Below are 16,148 nucleotides of genomic sequence, written 5' to 3'. Positions count from 1 at the left end.
CTCCTCCTCCTCCTCCTCCTCCTCCTCCCGCAGCGCCCGGCGAGCGGCGGGGCCGGCGGCTGCAGGGGCGAAGGTGGGTACCGGGAGGGAGGGAGGGATGCAGGAAGGAAAGGGGAGGGGAGCGCTGGGATCGACCCCCCCCTTCCCCGAGATGGGGAAACTTATGCACAGGGGAGGGAGGATGAAGGATGGGGGGGGACACGGAGCGGCAGCGCTGCTGCTCCATGGAGGAGCTCAGTGGGATGCGGGAAGAACGGGTGATCCCGCACACAGGGGGGATTTGGGGGTGTTAATTTAGTATTGTAAGCTGATTTAATGGTGTGAATGCACGGCTGTGTGAGAAAAAGCCGATTTGTGGCTCAGAGTAGGGCTCAGCACCACTCTGCAAACTTTGCACATACCCCCCTCTGCTTTCCGTGAAATAAGTCCAAAATCAAAGGATTTACAGTGATTTAGCTAATCCAAGGCCTAGATCCATACACAGGGATGCCTCTGCATCTATGATTCTATGTGCGTAAGATATACCCTATGGAAGGGTTAATTCTGGATGGCACTTACCTTGTTAGAGGTAGTTCCAAGTGGGTTTTGCCAGTGTACAGCTGCATCCGTGTTGGCAGTCGGCTGCCCTCTAATTGCAGGGGTGACCTGGAAGTGGAGGTGTCAGTGGGAAAAGGGGTGGAAGCTGGATGGAGGAGCACAGCCCTGTGTGCATCAAGCAGGATGAAGGTGCTGGTCTGCCACGTGTGCAGATGAAGTGGTCCAGGAAGGAAATAGAGCATCTGGAAGATACTCTAAGGATGCTGGACAGCCAGCCTTCCAGTGCCTAAAGGGGCTGCAGGAAAGCTGGAGAGGGGCTTGGGAAAAGGGCCTGTAGGGCCAGGCCAAGGGGAATGGCTTAAACCTGCCTGAGGGGAGACTGAGCTGAGCTCTTAGGCAGAAGCTCTTCCCTGTGAGGGTGCTGAGGCGCTGGCACAGGGTGCCCACAGAAGCTGTGGCTGCCCCATCCCTGGCAGTGCTCAAGGCCAGGTTGGACCCAGGGGCTTGGAGCAAGCTGCTTCAGTGGAAGGGGTCCCTGCCCGTGGCAGGGGTTGGAGCTGGAGGAGCTTTAAGGCCCCTTCTAACCCAAACCACTCTGGGATTCTATGCTAGGAAATGAGGAATCCGTGAAAGCCGTTGCTGGGCTGGTATTAAATTGGTTTCTTGGACTGTACAAAGGGTTACATCAGCTGCTTGGAAGGAAAAGTGCTGCTCCTGCTGCCATGAGCCCCCAGCCAGGCTCCCTCCTGCAGTCTGCACTGCCTGCACAGCAGCCCCTGACCCAGGCATGCTGGAGATCACCCCAGGGGAGCACTGAGCACCGCAGCACCTTGGCTTTTATCCTCCAAACCTCACTGCAGCCGCATCTCTCTGGCTCTGCCCTGCCTCTCCCCCTCCATCTTGTGTTCTGCTGCTCTCCGCCGGTAGCAGTTAACCTTCAGCTCATTCTCCTCCTCCTCCGTGCACTGCTGCTTTCGTTCCTCTTCTCTCCCAAGGAACCTGACCTTTGGTTTATATCACTGCTTCCTTTTACTAACTAGGCACCAGCTCTGTTTTCCTACCCCTGTGTCCCTACCCCCTTCCCTAACGCTTGCATCCTGCAGAGAGCCGGATGCGCATCCTTTTGCATTGCCCTGCATCCTTATGCAAGCAGCCCAGGAGATGCTCAGAGGCAGCAAGGTGCAGGTTTGGGAAGGGATGAACACATGGCGTTGCACCCACAGTAAAGCAGGGATGTCAGGAAACTCCTGCTCATGCTTTCCTGTTGTTTGTGTGTTCCTGGCAGAGGAGAGTTTATGTGTGGAATGAAGCACTATAAGAAGGCTATATCTATACCTATATAGAGAGAGATAGATATAAAGAGCTGGCAGCTAAGAAGCTGCTTTCCAAGGTGGATACTCGGCGTGTCTATTACTGGGTATCACAGCTGCTGGCAGATCGATCCCAGATCGGGGTGGATCCAGAAGGGAAGAATGAGCCATTGTTTCCTGCCTTGTGCCTGCTGGGAATTGGAGTCCCTTCCTGGAGCTTGTCACCCGTGTCCCTTGTGCCAAGCTGCCTTTCCCCAAACATGCCTGAAGTGTTCCAGAGGCACCACAGCGATCCTGAAACAAAAACCAGCTGCTTCCCCCCTTCCCAATGGTGTGTTTTGGGATGTATTGCTCCTGGCAGGTTTGCCACACTCTGCTTCCCCCACTGAATTATAAGCCTCTAAGTGCTGCAATAAGGGTTGACATTCAGTGAGGGTCCGAAACTGGATGGGTCCATCCTGCAGTGATGGGAAAACGTGGGTTTTCCTCTCTAATATTACTATAACTGAGCATGTAGAGTGTAGAAACCATGTTCTAAATATTTAATTTACAGCTGAGGATGAGCTGAGCTAAGTAAATGTGCATCAGAGATGCAAAGGGAAGGTAAGCCTGTCCTTGCAATGGATTAGGTCCCAAATCCTTCCTTAAACTCCGCTCTCACTGGGTGCCGCTGGCTGCTGCTGGCTGGTAAGCAGCTAACTGGGTTTTTAATCTTTTTTATCCCCTAAATGCTGTTTCCTTTGTTTCTGCCCTCCTCTTGTTGTTCTTTTTGTGGTATTTTCCTTCTTTTAGTAGTATTTTCCTCCTGTCTCTTACAGGGTGATGTCTAGGCTTCAGACTACAGGCCCTATAACACAGTGGGGCACTAAGGCATAGCTGAGGGTCTGGATTTCCTCTGTGAAATCATTCCCTGGATAAGGAATAAGGCACAAAACTCATCTCTAGGGAGAGTCCCAGCAAGTGCTGAGGTTCACAACTTCATGAAGGTTTTTGTCTCAGGACGTGGGTGTTTCATAGAAATTGGAGTTTTTACCCCAAAACGTGGTTTTCAGTAAGATGTGATGGAGCAAAGAGATGTGTGGGAGCAGAATGAGCACCTTTGATTGTGCTTGCCATTGATGCACTCTAATGAAGCAGACTGGGGCCCCATCCTGCAAGCCACCATCTCCTCCTGCTGAGCCCCATTTGGAGTCCCCAGCTGCCACCCAGGTGCCCAAACATGTCTCCTCTTCATCCCTCCTTTTAGCTGCAATCAATCCTGCCCTTCCCAATGCAGAACTGCTTCCTATAATGCATTACCTGCTCTGTCTCTCGTAACTGATGGGGCTTTCACCAGCTCTCTTGGGCAGCACTCAGAAAGCCAAAGAGGTTTTTAATCTGACTGCTCTTCCTGATGCTTTGCAGCAAGTCCCTGCCTTGCTTTTATTGCCACTCAGGCGTCCTTCATTGTGCCAGCCTAAATAATTCATCTCCTTTTCTATGCTGTTTTATTTGCTCTGTGTGTGTTTCTGCAGTTCATTCTTACTCCTCAACTATTCCTTAACGTAGCTGCACACGTTTCACTGTCTTTAATACAGGTTTCAATAGTGTTGGTCATGAGGGACGTTTTACAGATGGGCTATTGAAGGCTACACTATAAAGTTAACCAGTAGTGCAATGCCATATGTGTAAAATTAATACTGGGAGCAATGACTGTGTAAATGGCCACATACCATTACATCTGGCAGCAGAAGACCCTGTTGTCACAGCATCCATTAACTCGGATTTCAGGGGATACTACAGCCTTTAATGCCTTGATTGTGGGATGTAAAGGCATCAGAGGCCATAAGCAGGCTGTGGGGTGGACTTTGTGACCCCTAACAGGTCATCGTGGTCCACTCCTACCAAATTACACATTGTTGTTGCTCTGCTGCTCTGTGTGACTCATGAGATGCTCTGAAAGACACTGGGGTCAGGCTGTTAACCCCATCCCAGGCGTTGCCTCTGAAATCATGGAATCATAGGATGGTTTGGGTTGGAAAGGACCTTAAGATCATCCAGTTCCAACCCCATGCCATGGGCAGGGATGCCTCACACTAAACCATGGCACCCAAAGCTCTGTCCAAACTGGCCTTGAACTTGATTTTAACACAGAGAGAGTTTTCTCCAGTTCCTCATGAGGCTGTTGAGCAGAACAAGGCACAACACATCTCTCTGGTTCTTCATCAAATCCCTGTCTCAGGGTAGATTATTTGTAACGGGAATGATCTGAGTTATCATTTTTTATCTGAAAAAGTAACCAGAAATATCCTGTGAAAACTTGTCTTTATAGATGTGTGTCTTGAGGAAGGATCCATGTGTCTGTGAAAACCATCTAAACATATTTATAACTTCACCGTTTCCATTATGCTGCAGTTTCAGGGCTAAAAAGGGTAGACTGCAGCCATACCCCTTTTTCAGAGTGTTAAGTAGGCAGTAATATATGAGCTATTTCTTAATGTTTTACTTGGGCTGGCAAATTGTGACTGATGCTTTCTTTGGGGGTAATTACTTGTACTCTTGTGAGTTTTTTCCAGGCTGGGCAAAACAGACACTCAGACTGCATCTACAGAGATTTATTTATGAGTCCATTGAAGTGCTTTCCATAGAGTCACAGAATCCCAGACTGGTTTGTGCTGGAAGGGACCTTAAAACTCATCCAGTTCCAACCCCTGCCACGGGCAGGGACCCCTTCCACTGGAGCAGCTTGCTCCAAGCCCCTGTGTCCAACCTGGCCTTGAGCACTGCCAGGGATGGGGCAGCCACAGCTTCTCTGGGCACCCTGTGCCAGCGCCTCAGCACCCTCACAGGGAAGAGCTTCTGCCTAAGAGCTCAGCTCAGTCTCCCCTCGGGCAGGTTCAAGCCATTCCCCTTGGCCTGTCCCTACAGGCCCTTGTCCCAAGCCCCTCTCCAGGGGTCTCCCCAAAGCAGAGTAGGGTCATGGGGAGCTTCTCCTCACCCAGCACCCCAAGTCCTTCTCCTCAGGCTGCTCCATGCAGTCTCCCCCAGCCTGGGTTTGTGCTGGGATTGCCCTGACCCAGGAGCAGGACCTTGCCCTTGCCCTTATGGAACTCTATGAGGCTCACACGGTCCCACGTCTCCATCCTGTCCAGGTCCTTTTGGATCCCATCCCTTCTCTTAAATGTTATGAATGCACAAGAGGGGAAATAAGTTTAATCAGAACAGTCAGTATATGAAAACAGGCAGATGTTGTCTTTTTGTATGCACTTTTATACCTTCCTGCTATGTTTAAAATGGGAGTTATCCCAGGTTCAAACCAATTATTTGCTCAACTAAACTCCTAGGGTAAACAGGAATGTTCTCTATGGTTCTGTTGAGGATGCTCCTGGGAGTAAAACCCAAGTTAAAATGCACAACCCTGGTCAGTTGAAATGCTTGGATGCTCAGGCAGCAGCTTCTGTTCTAGAGTTTGACTTCCAAAAAGTTCACCACTGCTGGTTTCTCTGTTTGCATCACCCAAAATTGACTTAAATCAACCATAGGGTTTTCCCCATGATATTAAATACATCTGTTTTAAAAGGAAAACTGTATTTAAATTCAGTTCACTCTGAAAGCACAAAATAAATCCTGTGCTCTTTGGCCAGATTTGCTTCTTCCAGTCCCAAATTAAGGTCTCTGGCTCATCTGATGTGAATGAAGTTTAAGTGGTACTTGGGGAGCAGCTACACAAAAGGCTTTACTGTAATTCTCTGCTTCCAAAGAGCTGTAGCCCAATTCATACAACCTAATAAGATCGACTTTCCCCAGCTACTGTCAAGCATATTGGTCAATGCATTAAGTCCAGGTTGATGAGCAATCAGTAGACGTATGCATGCTCATCTGTGCTCTGGTTTTGGGTCTTCGGAGGTTGCCAGGCTATCAGGTTCCTCTTCACGCTATGAAGCTACAAACCTGCAAGTAATGGGATGAATTAGGCAAAGCAGATGATTAACTTGTCCTATGTTGATCCGGCTTCATGAACAACAGCTGGGAACAGTTATCCTGCAGCTTTATCCATAGGCCAGATGTTTGCACCATTAAGAGTCTGATGCTTAATCCAGTGTGGGGGCAGTTGGGAGGTCTGAAAGAAAGGGAAGCTGATGCCTTGGGAGGCTGGAATCCATCCTGTATGGGTCTATAGGCTGCTAAACAGCCCTAAGCAGAGCAGGCTGATCAGGGCACATGTGTGAGCAGCATTCAGAGGTGGGAGAGGAGCAGAGCCCACCCAGGGAAGGAGTAACACCATGTCTGCCAAGCTCTGTGCTACTGCACCCACAGCAATTCCAGTGCCAGAGCCAAAGCTTGGCTGAATGTCTGATGCTGTTGCTGGCAGCATAGATGTGGTCTGCAGCTTCAAAGGGTTCATGTTACTGCCATGTTTTGTTGGCAGCCTCCCTTTTGAGACTGCTGATAAAAAAGGCAGTTGCAAGGTATTTTCTTGTTCTGCCCCTCCAGCCTACTCACTGGTAGGGCAGCATGAGCAGCTGGAAAGTCCTTGACTCAGCGTAAACACTGCTCAGCAACAACTAAACCATCACAGAATCATAGGATAGGTCGAGTTGGAAGGGATCCTTCAGTGTGTTATCAACGTTATTGTCATCCTAGATGGAAAATACAGCGCTCCACCAGCTACTAGGAAGGAAATTAACTCTATCCAAGCTGAAACCAGGACAACCGGATTGAGATGTCTGCCTCTTACCCAAGCTGTATTGCCAGTGAGTCTTTGGATCAGAATGTACTTGTAGAATCATAGAACCATAGAATGGTTAGGGTTATAAAGGACCTTAAGATCATCCAGTTCCAACCCCCCTGCCATCGGCAGGGACACCTCACACTAAACCATGGCACCCAAGGCTCTGTCCAACCTGGCCTTGAACACTGCCAGGGATGGAGCATTCACAGCTTCCCTGGACAACCCATTCCAGTGCCTCAGCACCCTCACAGGAAAGCACTTCTTCCTTATATCCAATCTAAACTTCCCCTGTTTCAGTTTGAACCCGTTACCCCTTGTCCTATCACTACAGTCCCTAATGAAGAGTCCCTCCCCAGCACCCTTATAGGCCCCCTAAACATGAAGGATGTTGAGTTTGAAGTGAAAATCTTTGGACCATCCAGTGGGCTTTAGGTTGTGACTCTTGATGAGAGAATGTCCCTTCACTCTAGCAAGTGAAGCCTGTCATGTACATACAGAGAGTAACATCTCACTCTGCATCTGGCTAAGAGAACATGAGAAAACTACTCCCATGGTGTCGATAAGCAAGCTTGGGCTCCTGAATCTGAAAACACAAGCTATGAAGAAAGAACAGAATCATTTGGATTGTTCAGTCTGAAGCATCCTGAGGGGTAGCAGAGATGGGAAGCAATGAACATGGCCCTTGGGGTCATTGGCAGGCCTGCTCCTGCAGGCTGTGTTGTTTGGAGGGACATATAGGCAATGCTTTTGTTTGATGCAACTTGGATAAAAGAGTAAAATCCATTTTAAGTTGGTTTTGTGAATGTCAGATCGTGCTTGTAGCAGTGCTTTAGCAGACATATTGCAAGCCCTTAGGGGAAAAAAATACACACAGCCACTTGTACAACAGAATTAGACACGTTGAAGCCTCTGTGTGATCTGTTTTAAACAGCAGTTTGTTCTAAATTGGGTAGAAGTCTTCCAGAATGGGAAGTACACTGAGATGACAGTGCTAAAGGGAGATTAGCGCTGGAACAAATAGCTTATTTTAGGGTATATTTGGCTGAGGTTAGTCACAAGGATGGTCTTTGCTCATGGCATAGATGGGATGTTGTGTTGGGCTACGCATGCATCTTTATTTGCCAGCTCTTTTGGATATGTGGGACTAAGGGATACACAGGCAAAGCACCCGGTGGATTTAGAGGTCTGCTTCTTTCCCTTAATTACTGTGCAGTGAGATGGACACTGTGTGCTAAGGGCTAAAGTGGACTAAAGAACAGAGTGGAACGTTAGCCTTAAACTAGAAGTGAAGTACAGATTCTCCTTTGACCTATTCATTATCTGCCCTAGGTCAGGCAAGTTCTTCATAGCAAAATGTTCTTGCTATCTAGAGGTATATTTGTTTTAGGGTGCCATTAACACTATTATTTGGGGTTTAGCAGCCGTAAAAGAATTGATATTCCAGAGCAAGATGACATTCTTCCTATCTCTGTTTTGCTGTGGCTCCAGAGCTGATAATAGCATTGTAGTGTCTATGATTGTCCCATGACTAGTTAGGAAAATGCCTGCACTTAAGTTTAATTTTAAGGGAGCTGTCTGGCTGCTTTCTGTTAAATGAGCATAGTTGGGATTAGCATGAGCCTCTGCAAGGAAACTGTAATGGGTTTCCTGCTGATAAAGTCAATAATAAAAGTGGGAATGAACTGATTGATTTGGATTCAGCAGACAAGGAAAACCAGATTTGCAGGTTCTGAGCTAGCAGGAATGAGGCAGCTGAGTTGATCTGCAATGGAAGGGGCTACTTTGCTCCTTCCTTTTCCCTTGCAGGAGCCCTGGTATCCATCTGGTTCCAAGATCACAGAATCACAAAATACTGGGTTGGAAGGGACCTCAAGGATCATCTGGTCCAACCTTTCTAGGTAAAGCATAAACTATCTGAAGGGGACCTATAGGGATGCTGGGGGGGGGGACTCTTCATCAGGGACTGTAGTGATAGGACAAGGGGTGATGGGTTAAAACTGAAACAGGGGAAGTTTAGATTGGGTATAACAAGGAAGTTCTTTACTGTGAGGGTGCTGAGACACTGGAATGGGTTGCTGCCGTGGTTTAAACCAGGGAGGTTGTGAATGCTCCATCCCTGGCAGTGTTCAAGACCAGGTTGGATGAGGCCTTGGGTAATATGGTTTAGTGTGAGGTGTCCCTGCCCATGGCAGGGGGTTTGGAACTTGATGACCTTAAGGTCCTTCTCAACCCTAACTATTCTATGATCCTATGTCCCAGCACCCTGTCCAGCCCAGTTTTAAGATGTAGCAGAAGCATATTCTGAATAGAAAATGATGGGGTTTTCTCCCTGAACTGGCTCACTGTGGGATCAGATGAGTGCCAGAGCTGGCATAAGGGGAAGGGAAGGTTTAGTGGAGGGCTAAGGGAGGAATGTCCCTTCCAGAGGCAGTGATGCTTCACTGCACCATAAAATCCCATCCTCCATTCATCTCAGCTGACTGCAGAGGAGCTGTGTGGAACCGACATCAGCTGAGACATGGCGCAGATTAATTAGGAGGTGTTTCCAAAGCTAAAACACATTGCAAAGAGAAAGCCTGGTGGGTTTCCTGCTGAATGGAATGCTCTAAGCATGTGCTTAGAGCAGCACTGCTTGTTGGCCAACTGCACTCAAGTGTGTGTCAGGGGATTCTGCTACAACAGCTTTGTTGCTTTAGTTGTATCTTCAGATGCCAAAGAAGATGTTGGGATGTGTCCAGTTTGCCTCTTGTCTTTTTGCTTCCCCTCTAAACTCTGTGTTCATGAGGGAGATGGGATCAGGTGAGCCCAGAAGACAACTCTTGCTTTGAAGCCAGTTGTTCAGCTGCAGGAATCCATGGGAGAGATTGCACTTCCAGCGTGATTGTAAAGCTTTGGAAGACTCATGATTTCTAGCATTAAACTGAACTAAACAAAGTCCTGTTTAAGTCTGTTGGGAGAAAAAAACATCCTTCTGCTTGTTCTGAAGATACAACCTCCAAAAGTAATCCCCACTTCTAATTCCTATGATGAATCATTGCCATGTAGTTTACCCTTCTATATTTAGGGCTCTATCTCTGTAGTTTAACCTTTCAAAGAGATAAACAACTGAATGTGTGGTGTTGGATTCTTTCTTATGTTGTTTTTTAGAATCAGTCTCAACGTCGTGACTTTTCCATCATGTCAGAACCCATCACGCTCAATGTTGGAGGAAAACTCTACACCACCTCCCTGTCCACCCTGACGAGCTTCCCAGACTCCATGCTGGGGGCCATGTTTAGTGGGAAGATCCCAACCAAGAAGGACAGCCAAGGCAACTGCTTTATTGACAGAGATGGCAAAATCTTCCGCTACATCCTGAACTTCTTAAGAACTTCCCACCTGGACCTTCCTGAAGACTTCCAGGAAATGGGTTTACTCCGAAGGGAAGTAGATTTTTATCAGATCCAGCCCCTGATTGAAGCCTTGCAAGAGAAGGAGGTGGAGCTTTCTAAAGCAGAGAAAAACGCCATGCTCAACATCAGCCTCGATCAGAAGACCCAGACCGTTCACTTCACCGTCCGAGAAGCACCCCAGATCTACAGCCTGTCTTCCTCCAACATGGAAGTGTTCAGCGCTCGTATCTTCTCCACGTCATGCCTGTTCCTGAAGCTCCTCGGTTCCAAACTTTACTATTGCTTCAATGGAAACCTCTCGTCGATATCCAGCTACTTGCAGGACCCCAACCATTTGACCTTAGATTGGGTGGCAAGTGTGGAAGGCCTTCCTGAAGAGGAATACACCAGGCAGAACTTAAAGAGACTCTGGGTGGTGCCAGACAACAAGCAAATCAATAGTTTCCAAGTGTTTGTGGAAGAAGTGCTAAAAATAGCCATGAGCGATGGTTTCTGCATAGATTCTTCTCATCCACATACTTCAGACTTCATGAATAATAAGATTATTCGCCTAATTCGGTACAAGTAGGAATGGCTGGTTTATGATGGTGCCAGCATGGAGATAACACGGGTTAAGTGGTTCCCTTTAAAACACACAAGCTAATTCAGAATCATGCTTATCTGGATTAAGAGTCACTAACAGGGAGATGATTTTCCTTTAATGTAATTACCAGTACGACCTTTCAGATGATGTCCATGTTCTGCACGGAAGGAATATTGTCTAGCACCTGAATTAAGGACTGGCTTTGCCTCCACCTCTTTGTACCTGTTGTACAATTGTGGGAAAATCACTTAACTTCTGTCTTTCCTACGTTTTCCAGCTGGAAAAGGGGAGTGATCCTTAACCTCTATTGCAAGGGGATGTGAGGGTTCACCAACCAAGGTTTGGCATGTATCTGTACAACAGATGCAGTGAAAGATGCCATGGAGCTGCAGTGCAACAGAGAGCCATGGGTGCACTTTTCCATGTCATGACGATATCACTCGTGCAGAGCACCCAGGAAGCTTGGTTGGATCCACAGAGAAGAAGCCATGTGCTTCTCATGCAGCACTCAATGAAGCACTCGGTAAAGCTGTAAAGGATGGTGCAGACTGCAAGTAAGGGATCCTGTCTCTTTGGGTTCAACAAAGGATTTCTGTCACCATCTGAAGACGGCTTGGGGTTCTTCTGAACCCTGTGAGGAAGCCCCTGTTTAAATGATGTGCCTGGCATGGGGAATGACCAAGAAAGCCATAGCAGAGAGAATGGCCTTCTTACAAACTGAGAACATTGTGGCTGGTGGGGGAATCTGCGCTTTGGATGCTCTTAAACCTTTACTTCCACATTCCAAAGGCATCCAAGACAACCAGACCTTTTCTTTCTCTTACAATGTTAATGTTTGTCTACAGGATGCTGCTGAAATTCTGTGGTAGAGACAGATTTGGGGGCAGAGACCCACAAATATCTCCTAAGCATTCGAGCCTCTTCTTCAGGCACAGCTCCCATCCCCTGGAGTGCATGGGATGCTCTCTGGGAAAGATGGATTCCATCTGAAAAGACAACATTCCTATCAGACATTCCTATCACAAAACCAGAGGCTCTCTTTTCCTATCCTGGTACACTGAGCCATTTCTTTTACATCACTGTGAAATGGTCAGGTCACTGAGCCAGCATTTTACCTGCTTGCTTGGCTTCGGTGTCAGAGAGTTGGAGGTAAGGCAGTGAGAAACCAGAGGTTGATGACAATGGTCAAGTCCTTTCCCCCACACCTAGTCTGTGCTATAACAAAGATCATAATATCTTAGCTGCATGCTAGTCCTAAACATCATTTGCACCACATTCAAGGTGGTTCGCCCTTAGCTAATTATGTTTAGGAGTATCTTAGCTGTCTTTCCCTAACCAGATTGCTATGTGTGCATGAGAGACCCTCTGGAACATTTCCCATTATCTCTAATGAGATAGAAGGGAAAATGGAATAATCAAGGTTTGCATTTAGAAGCTTTATTGCTTCCAAAAGTTCTTAGCACGGGGCTGCAAAGCTCAGTGTTGCTCATGTCCTTGTTTCCCAAAGTAACTCTCCTGTCGTTACATCAAGCTGACCTGCGAACAAGCATAAAGAAGCTTTTTGTTACTGGTGTAAAAAATAACAGTGAGCTAAAGCTATTTTTACTGTCCCAAGCTGTATCTGCAGGAGGAACACAAAGGATGGTCATGGTAAAAATGCCCATGCTGCAGCTATTGGCAGCCTGTTACAAACCACTGCCCATATGTGACTTAGTGCTAAACTGGCGTGATGTACATGGGACCATGTTGTTAGGAAGCACTGCCTGGGCTTGAAGCCCTCAGAACCATTAAACCCGGCAGCTTGGGAGGTTTTTAAACAGGATTTTGGGGCCTGAGTCACTATATTCTTCTAGATTTAGTTGCATTAGGAAGAACTCCATTTTCCCCATCCATCCTGAACTATAAAGTGGGAGTAATCTGTTCCAGGGGTTGCTGCCTGCCACTGACAAAGTAAAGTGACTCCTGTGTGAATCTTGTTTCTGACATGAGTCAGTTGGACATTCACAGCGATGATCTATAATACTAATAGTAGTATGATCTGTAAAGCTCCATACATGAACCCTTCTTCATTAAATCTAGGCCTTGCAACAGATATGCTTCTGCTGAGTTTATCCCACAGAGCTTTTGGGGACTTAACAGCATTTCTTTTTAACCTATGCCCTTGAGGATAGATCCCCCTGGTCTGTAACAGGAGTTCTTGTATGTCAGGACTAAAATACTGCCTGTCTCTAGTAGTTTATTTCCTGTCAGCTTGAGTTTACCCAAAGGTAAGAGCACTTGGTTTAAATCTCATTGGAAAGGGGGGAAAGTCTGTCCTCCCCTCTTGAATCAGTGCTGCCCCATTCTGCTTCAGCAAAATAAGAGAGTTGAAGCATTACTGCATTTTCTGGTCAAAGGCAAGTAAGAGGAGTCCATAAGAACACTGTGCATAGTTTAATGTAGAGCATTTACTCCTCACTTTTGCACCCACCCTCTTTTCTTCTCTTTGGATGGTAGCAACACCCACACTAAAAGCAGTTATACAGCTCCTTTAAAGAGAGCTCCAACCTGGCCTAGACAGTAACTGGGGTAATTCTATGACATGGACACAGGGGTTTCAATCCCCACAGGATAAGAAGAGAATTGAACCCAGGTTTACTCCTGGAGTGCTTTAACCCATCTTTAATACGAAGAGAGATGCAAAATCACTTCTGCATACAGAGAGATGCAAAATTCCCAGCCAGTATAAAGACAGGAGTGAAGAGAGGCTTTGGGAGGACTCCTAAAACTTGAGATAACTCTATACTGCAAAGCAGAACAAACATCTTTAAGCATGACTATTTATAATGCCACAGTTTTTCTGCTTGATAATTGAGTACATGAAATAAGCAGCGAGTGAATCACTTGCGATTGCAGTCGAACATATGTTACACAAACGCAGTTGCTATTTCAAACTACATGCTAAGCTAAAATTGTAGCTGCTCCCTAATTTTGCAGTCTGTGAGTTACGTTATAATGACTGTTTATAGGAATGTTCCCTCTCCAAGGCATTTGTTGGCTTTTCAACTACATAGCTGCCTCTTGTTTACCTTCTTTTCTGGAGCTCTAGAGGTGTAGGTGGTGAGAGCATCCAGTTCGATCATCCAGTTCCAACCCCTGCCACAGGCAGGGACACCTTCCACTGGAGCAGCTTGCTCCAAGCCCCTGTGTCCAACCTGGCCTTGAACACTGCCAGGGATGGGGCAGCCACAGCTTCTCTGGGCACCCTGTGCCAGCGCCTCAGCACCCTCACAGGGAAGAGCTTCTGCCTTATCTCCAACCTGAATTTCCCCTGTTTCAGTTTTAACCCATCACCCCTTGTCCTATCACTCCAGTCCCTAATGAACAGTCCCTCCCCAGCATCCTTGTAGCCCCCCTTCAGACACTGGAAGCTGCCCTGAGGTCTCCCCGCAGCTTCTCTTCTCCAGGCTGAACAGCCCCAACTTTCTCAGCCTGGCTCCACACAGGAGGTGCTCCAGCCCCTGAGCATCCTCGTGGCATCCTCTGGATTTGTTCCAACAGCTCCAGGTCCTTCTTATGTTGGGACCACCAGAACTATAGTGCAGTTCTCCAAGTAGCTTGCTTTTGTTTACCACTGATGATTCTTCTTCTCACAAGCTTTCCTGAATCAAAGAGAACATGCACAAAGCCACATCTAGTGCAGCACTACCCCATCCCTAGACATGGAAAGCATTTGGTTGGCATTTATTAGCAGAAACATAGAATTACAGAATAGTTAGGGTTGGAAGGGACCTTAAGATCATCCAGTTCCAACCCCCTGCCATGGGAAGGGATGCCTCACATTAAACTATGGCAGCCAAGGCTCTGTCCAACCTGGCCTTGAACACTGCCAGGGATGGAGCATTCAAAACCTCCCTGGGCAACCCATTCGAGTGCCTCAGCACCCTCACAGTAAAAAACTTCTGCCTTATATCCAATCTAAACTTCCACTTCACTGTTGAGTGGAGTACTGCCTCTCAGAACAAACTGAATGTTTTCCTATAGGGGTCTGAGAATCATGAAAGGATCTAGTGAGGTTTTTTCCCTTAAAGTTTGAAGTCGTTCCATATCTTGGTGCAGGTTGGACGAATCCTTGGGTGCCATGGTTTAGTGTGAGGTGTCCCTGCCCATGGCAGGGGGGTTGGAACTTGATGATCTTAAGGTCCTTTCCAACCCTAACTATTCTATGATTCTATAACTCCCATTCTGATCCTGCCATATGTCCTTAACATCTCCCTTGACACCTTTCTGTACAAAATGAGGCCAAGTCCTTCACTTTGCATTTAAATGGCCTAGATGCTGAGAGAGTGACTGAATAGCGGGACCAGTAGTGCTAGAGCAGAAAACCACCAATTAGGGGAGGCTATAAACAACTTATAAGCTGTAGTCTAATGGCATTTTGGAGATGGGCATATGCATAGCACAGTGGGATTTCTTAGATGATAAAAAGATTATTGTGAAGCATCCTAATGTTGTCCAGGAAGAATTCTCTCTCTGGTTTTAGGTTTGATCACTCTTAAATATCCAACAATGTCCAGTTACAGTGAAGGAACTAAAACCATACGTAAATATTAAGATATCTTTGGTTTGTGTCGCTCTTAAGGGTCGCAGGGAGGAGCATTCATTGCTGCAGGTGATGGTAGGGAAACAACAGAAATAGGTGGGAAAAGTTACACCTGAAAGAGTTCACATTAAGAAGAAACCCAGGATTTAGAAGGGGAGAATAAATAAACTTGATGTGTTCAGGAATAAATAAACTTGATGTGTTCAGGAATAAATAAACTTGATGTGTTCAGGAATACATAAACTTGATGTGTTCAGGAATACATAAACTTGATGTGTTCAGGAATAAACCCAGCAAGATAACAACGGAGACAACAATTTTGCTACAGAAAGAGGCTGCAATTAGAATGACTCACTGGTCCTTTCCAATTTTAATCTCCTATTATGCACCTTAAGTGTTGGTCATGCCAAGAGTGATGCTAATACCTTGTCAGGAGCAGAAAGCATTGCTTCGATTTGCATGTGCTTTAAAACACCAAACATATGTGCTGCTGTAGTTACCGTATTGTAACTGGGTTGCTGGGTATAAACTGCTGCTTGAGTTCACTGGCAGTGAATACCTGCAATCAGATTTATTCTAGGGCAGGCTGCTGGGGTCCATATATAGTGTTGACAGGAGTGATAAATACTGCTTTCAGACATAGACTGTGGAAAATAAATCATAGAATCACAGAATGGTTTGGGTTGGAAAGGACCTTAAGATCACCGAGTTCCAACTCCCTGCCATGGGCAGGGACACCTCACACTAAACCATGGCACCCAAGGCTCTGTCCAACCTGGCCTTGAACACTGCCAGGGATGGAGCATTCACAACCTCCCTGTGCAACCCATTCCAGTGCCTCACCACCCTCACAGTAAAGAACTTCTCCCTTATATCCAATCTAAACTTCCCCTGTTTCAGTTTGAACCCATCACCCCTTGTCCTATCACTACAGTCCCTCATGAAGAGTCCCTCCCCAGCATCCCTATAGGCCCCCTTCAGACACTGGAAGCTGCTCTGAGGTCTCCACGCAGCTTCTCTTCTCCAGACTGAA

General features: G+C 46.8%; 1 protein-coding gene across 1 annotated transcript; it reads left to right on the top strand.

The window, feature by feature from the left end:
* The first annotated feature begins 3 nt into the window (after nt 1-3).
* On the top strand, nt 4-12,359 carry KCTD21 (potassium channel tetramerization domain containing 21). Its single transcript, XM_061343289.1, has 2 exons — nt 4-73; nt 9,706-12,359. The coding sequence occupies exon 2, from the start codon at nt 9,736-9,738 to the stop codon at nt 10,516-10,518; it is 783 nt and encodes a 260-aa protein (XP_061199273.1). The 5' UTR covers nt 4-73; nt 9,706-9,735; the 3' UTR covers nt 10,519-12,359.
* Nucleotides 12,360-16,148: the final 3,789 nt, after the last annotated feature.

This window comes from Neopsephotus bourkii, unplaced genomic scaffold (assembly GCF_033783945.1).
Source record: "Neopsephotus bourkii isolate Nb327-2 ecotype Australia unplaced genomic scaffold, CSIRO-AGI_Nbou_v1 NB_1825, whole genome shotgun sequence".
Classification (NCBI taxonomy): Eukaryota; Metazoa; Chordata; class Aves; order Psittaciformes; family Psittacidae; genus Neopsephotus; species Neopsephotus bourkii.
Note: the sequence above shows the minus strand (reverse complement) of the source record. Positions and strands in the feature narration are given on the sequence as shown.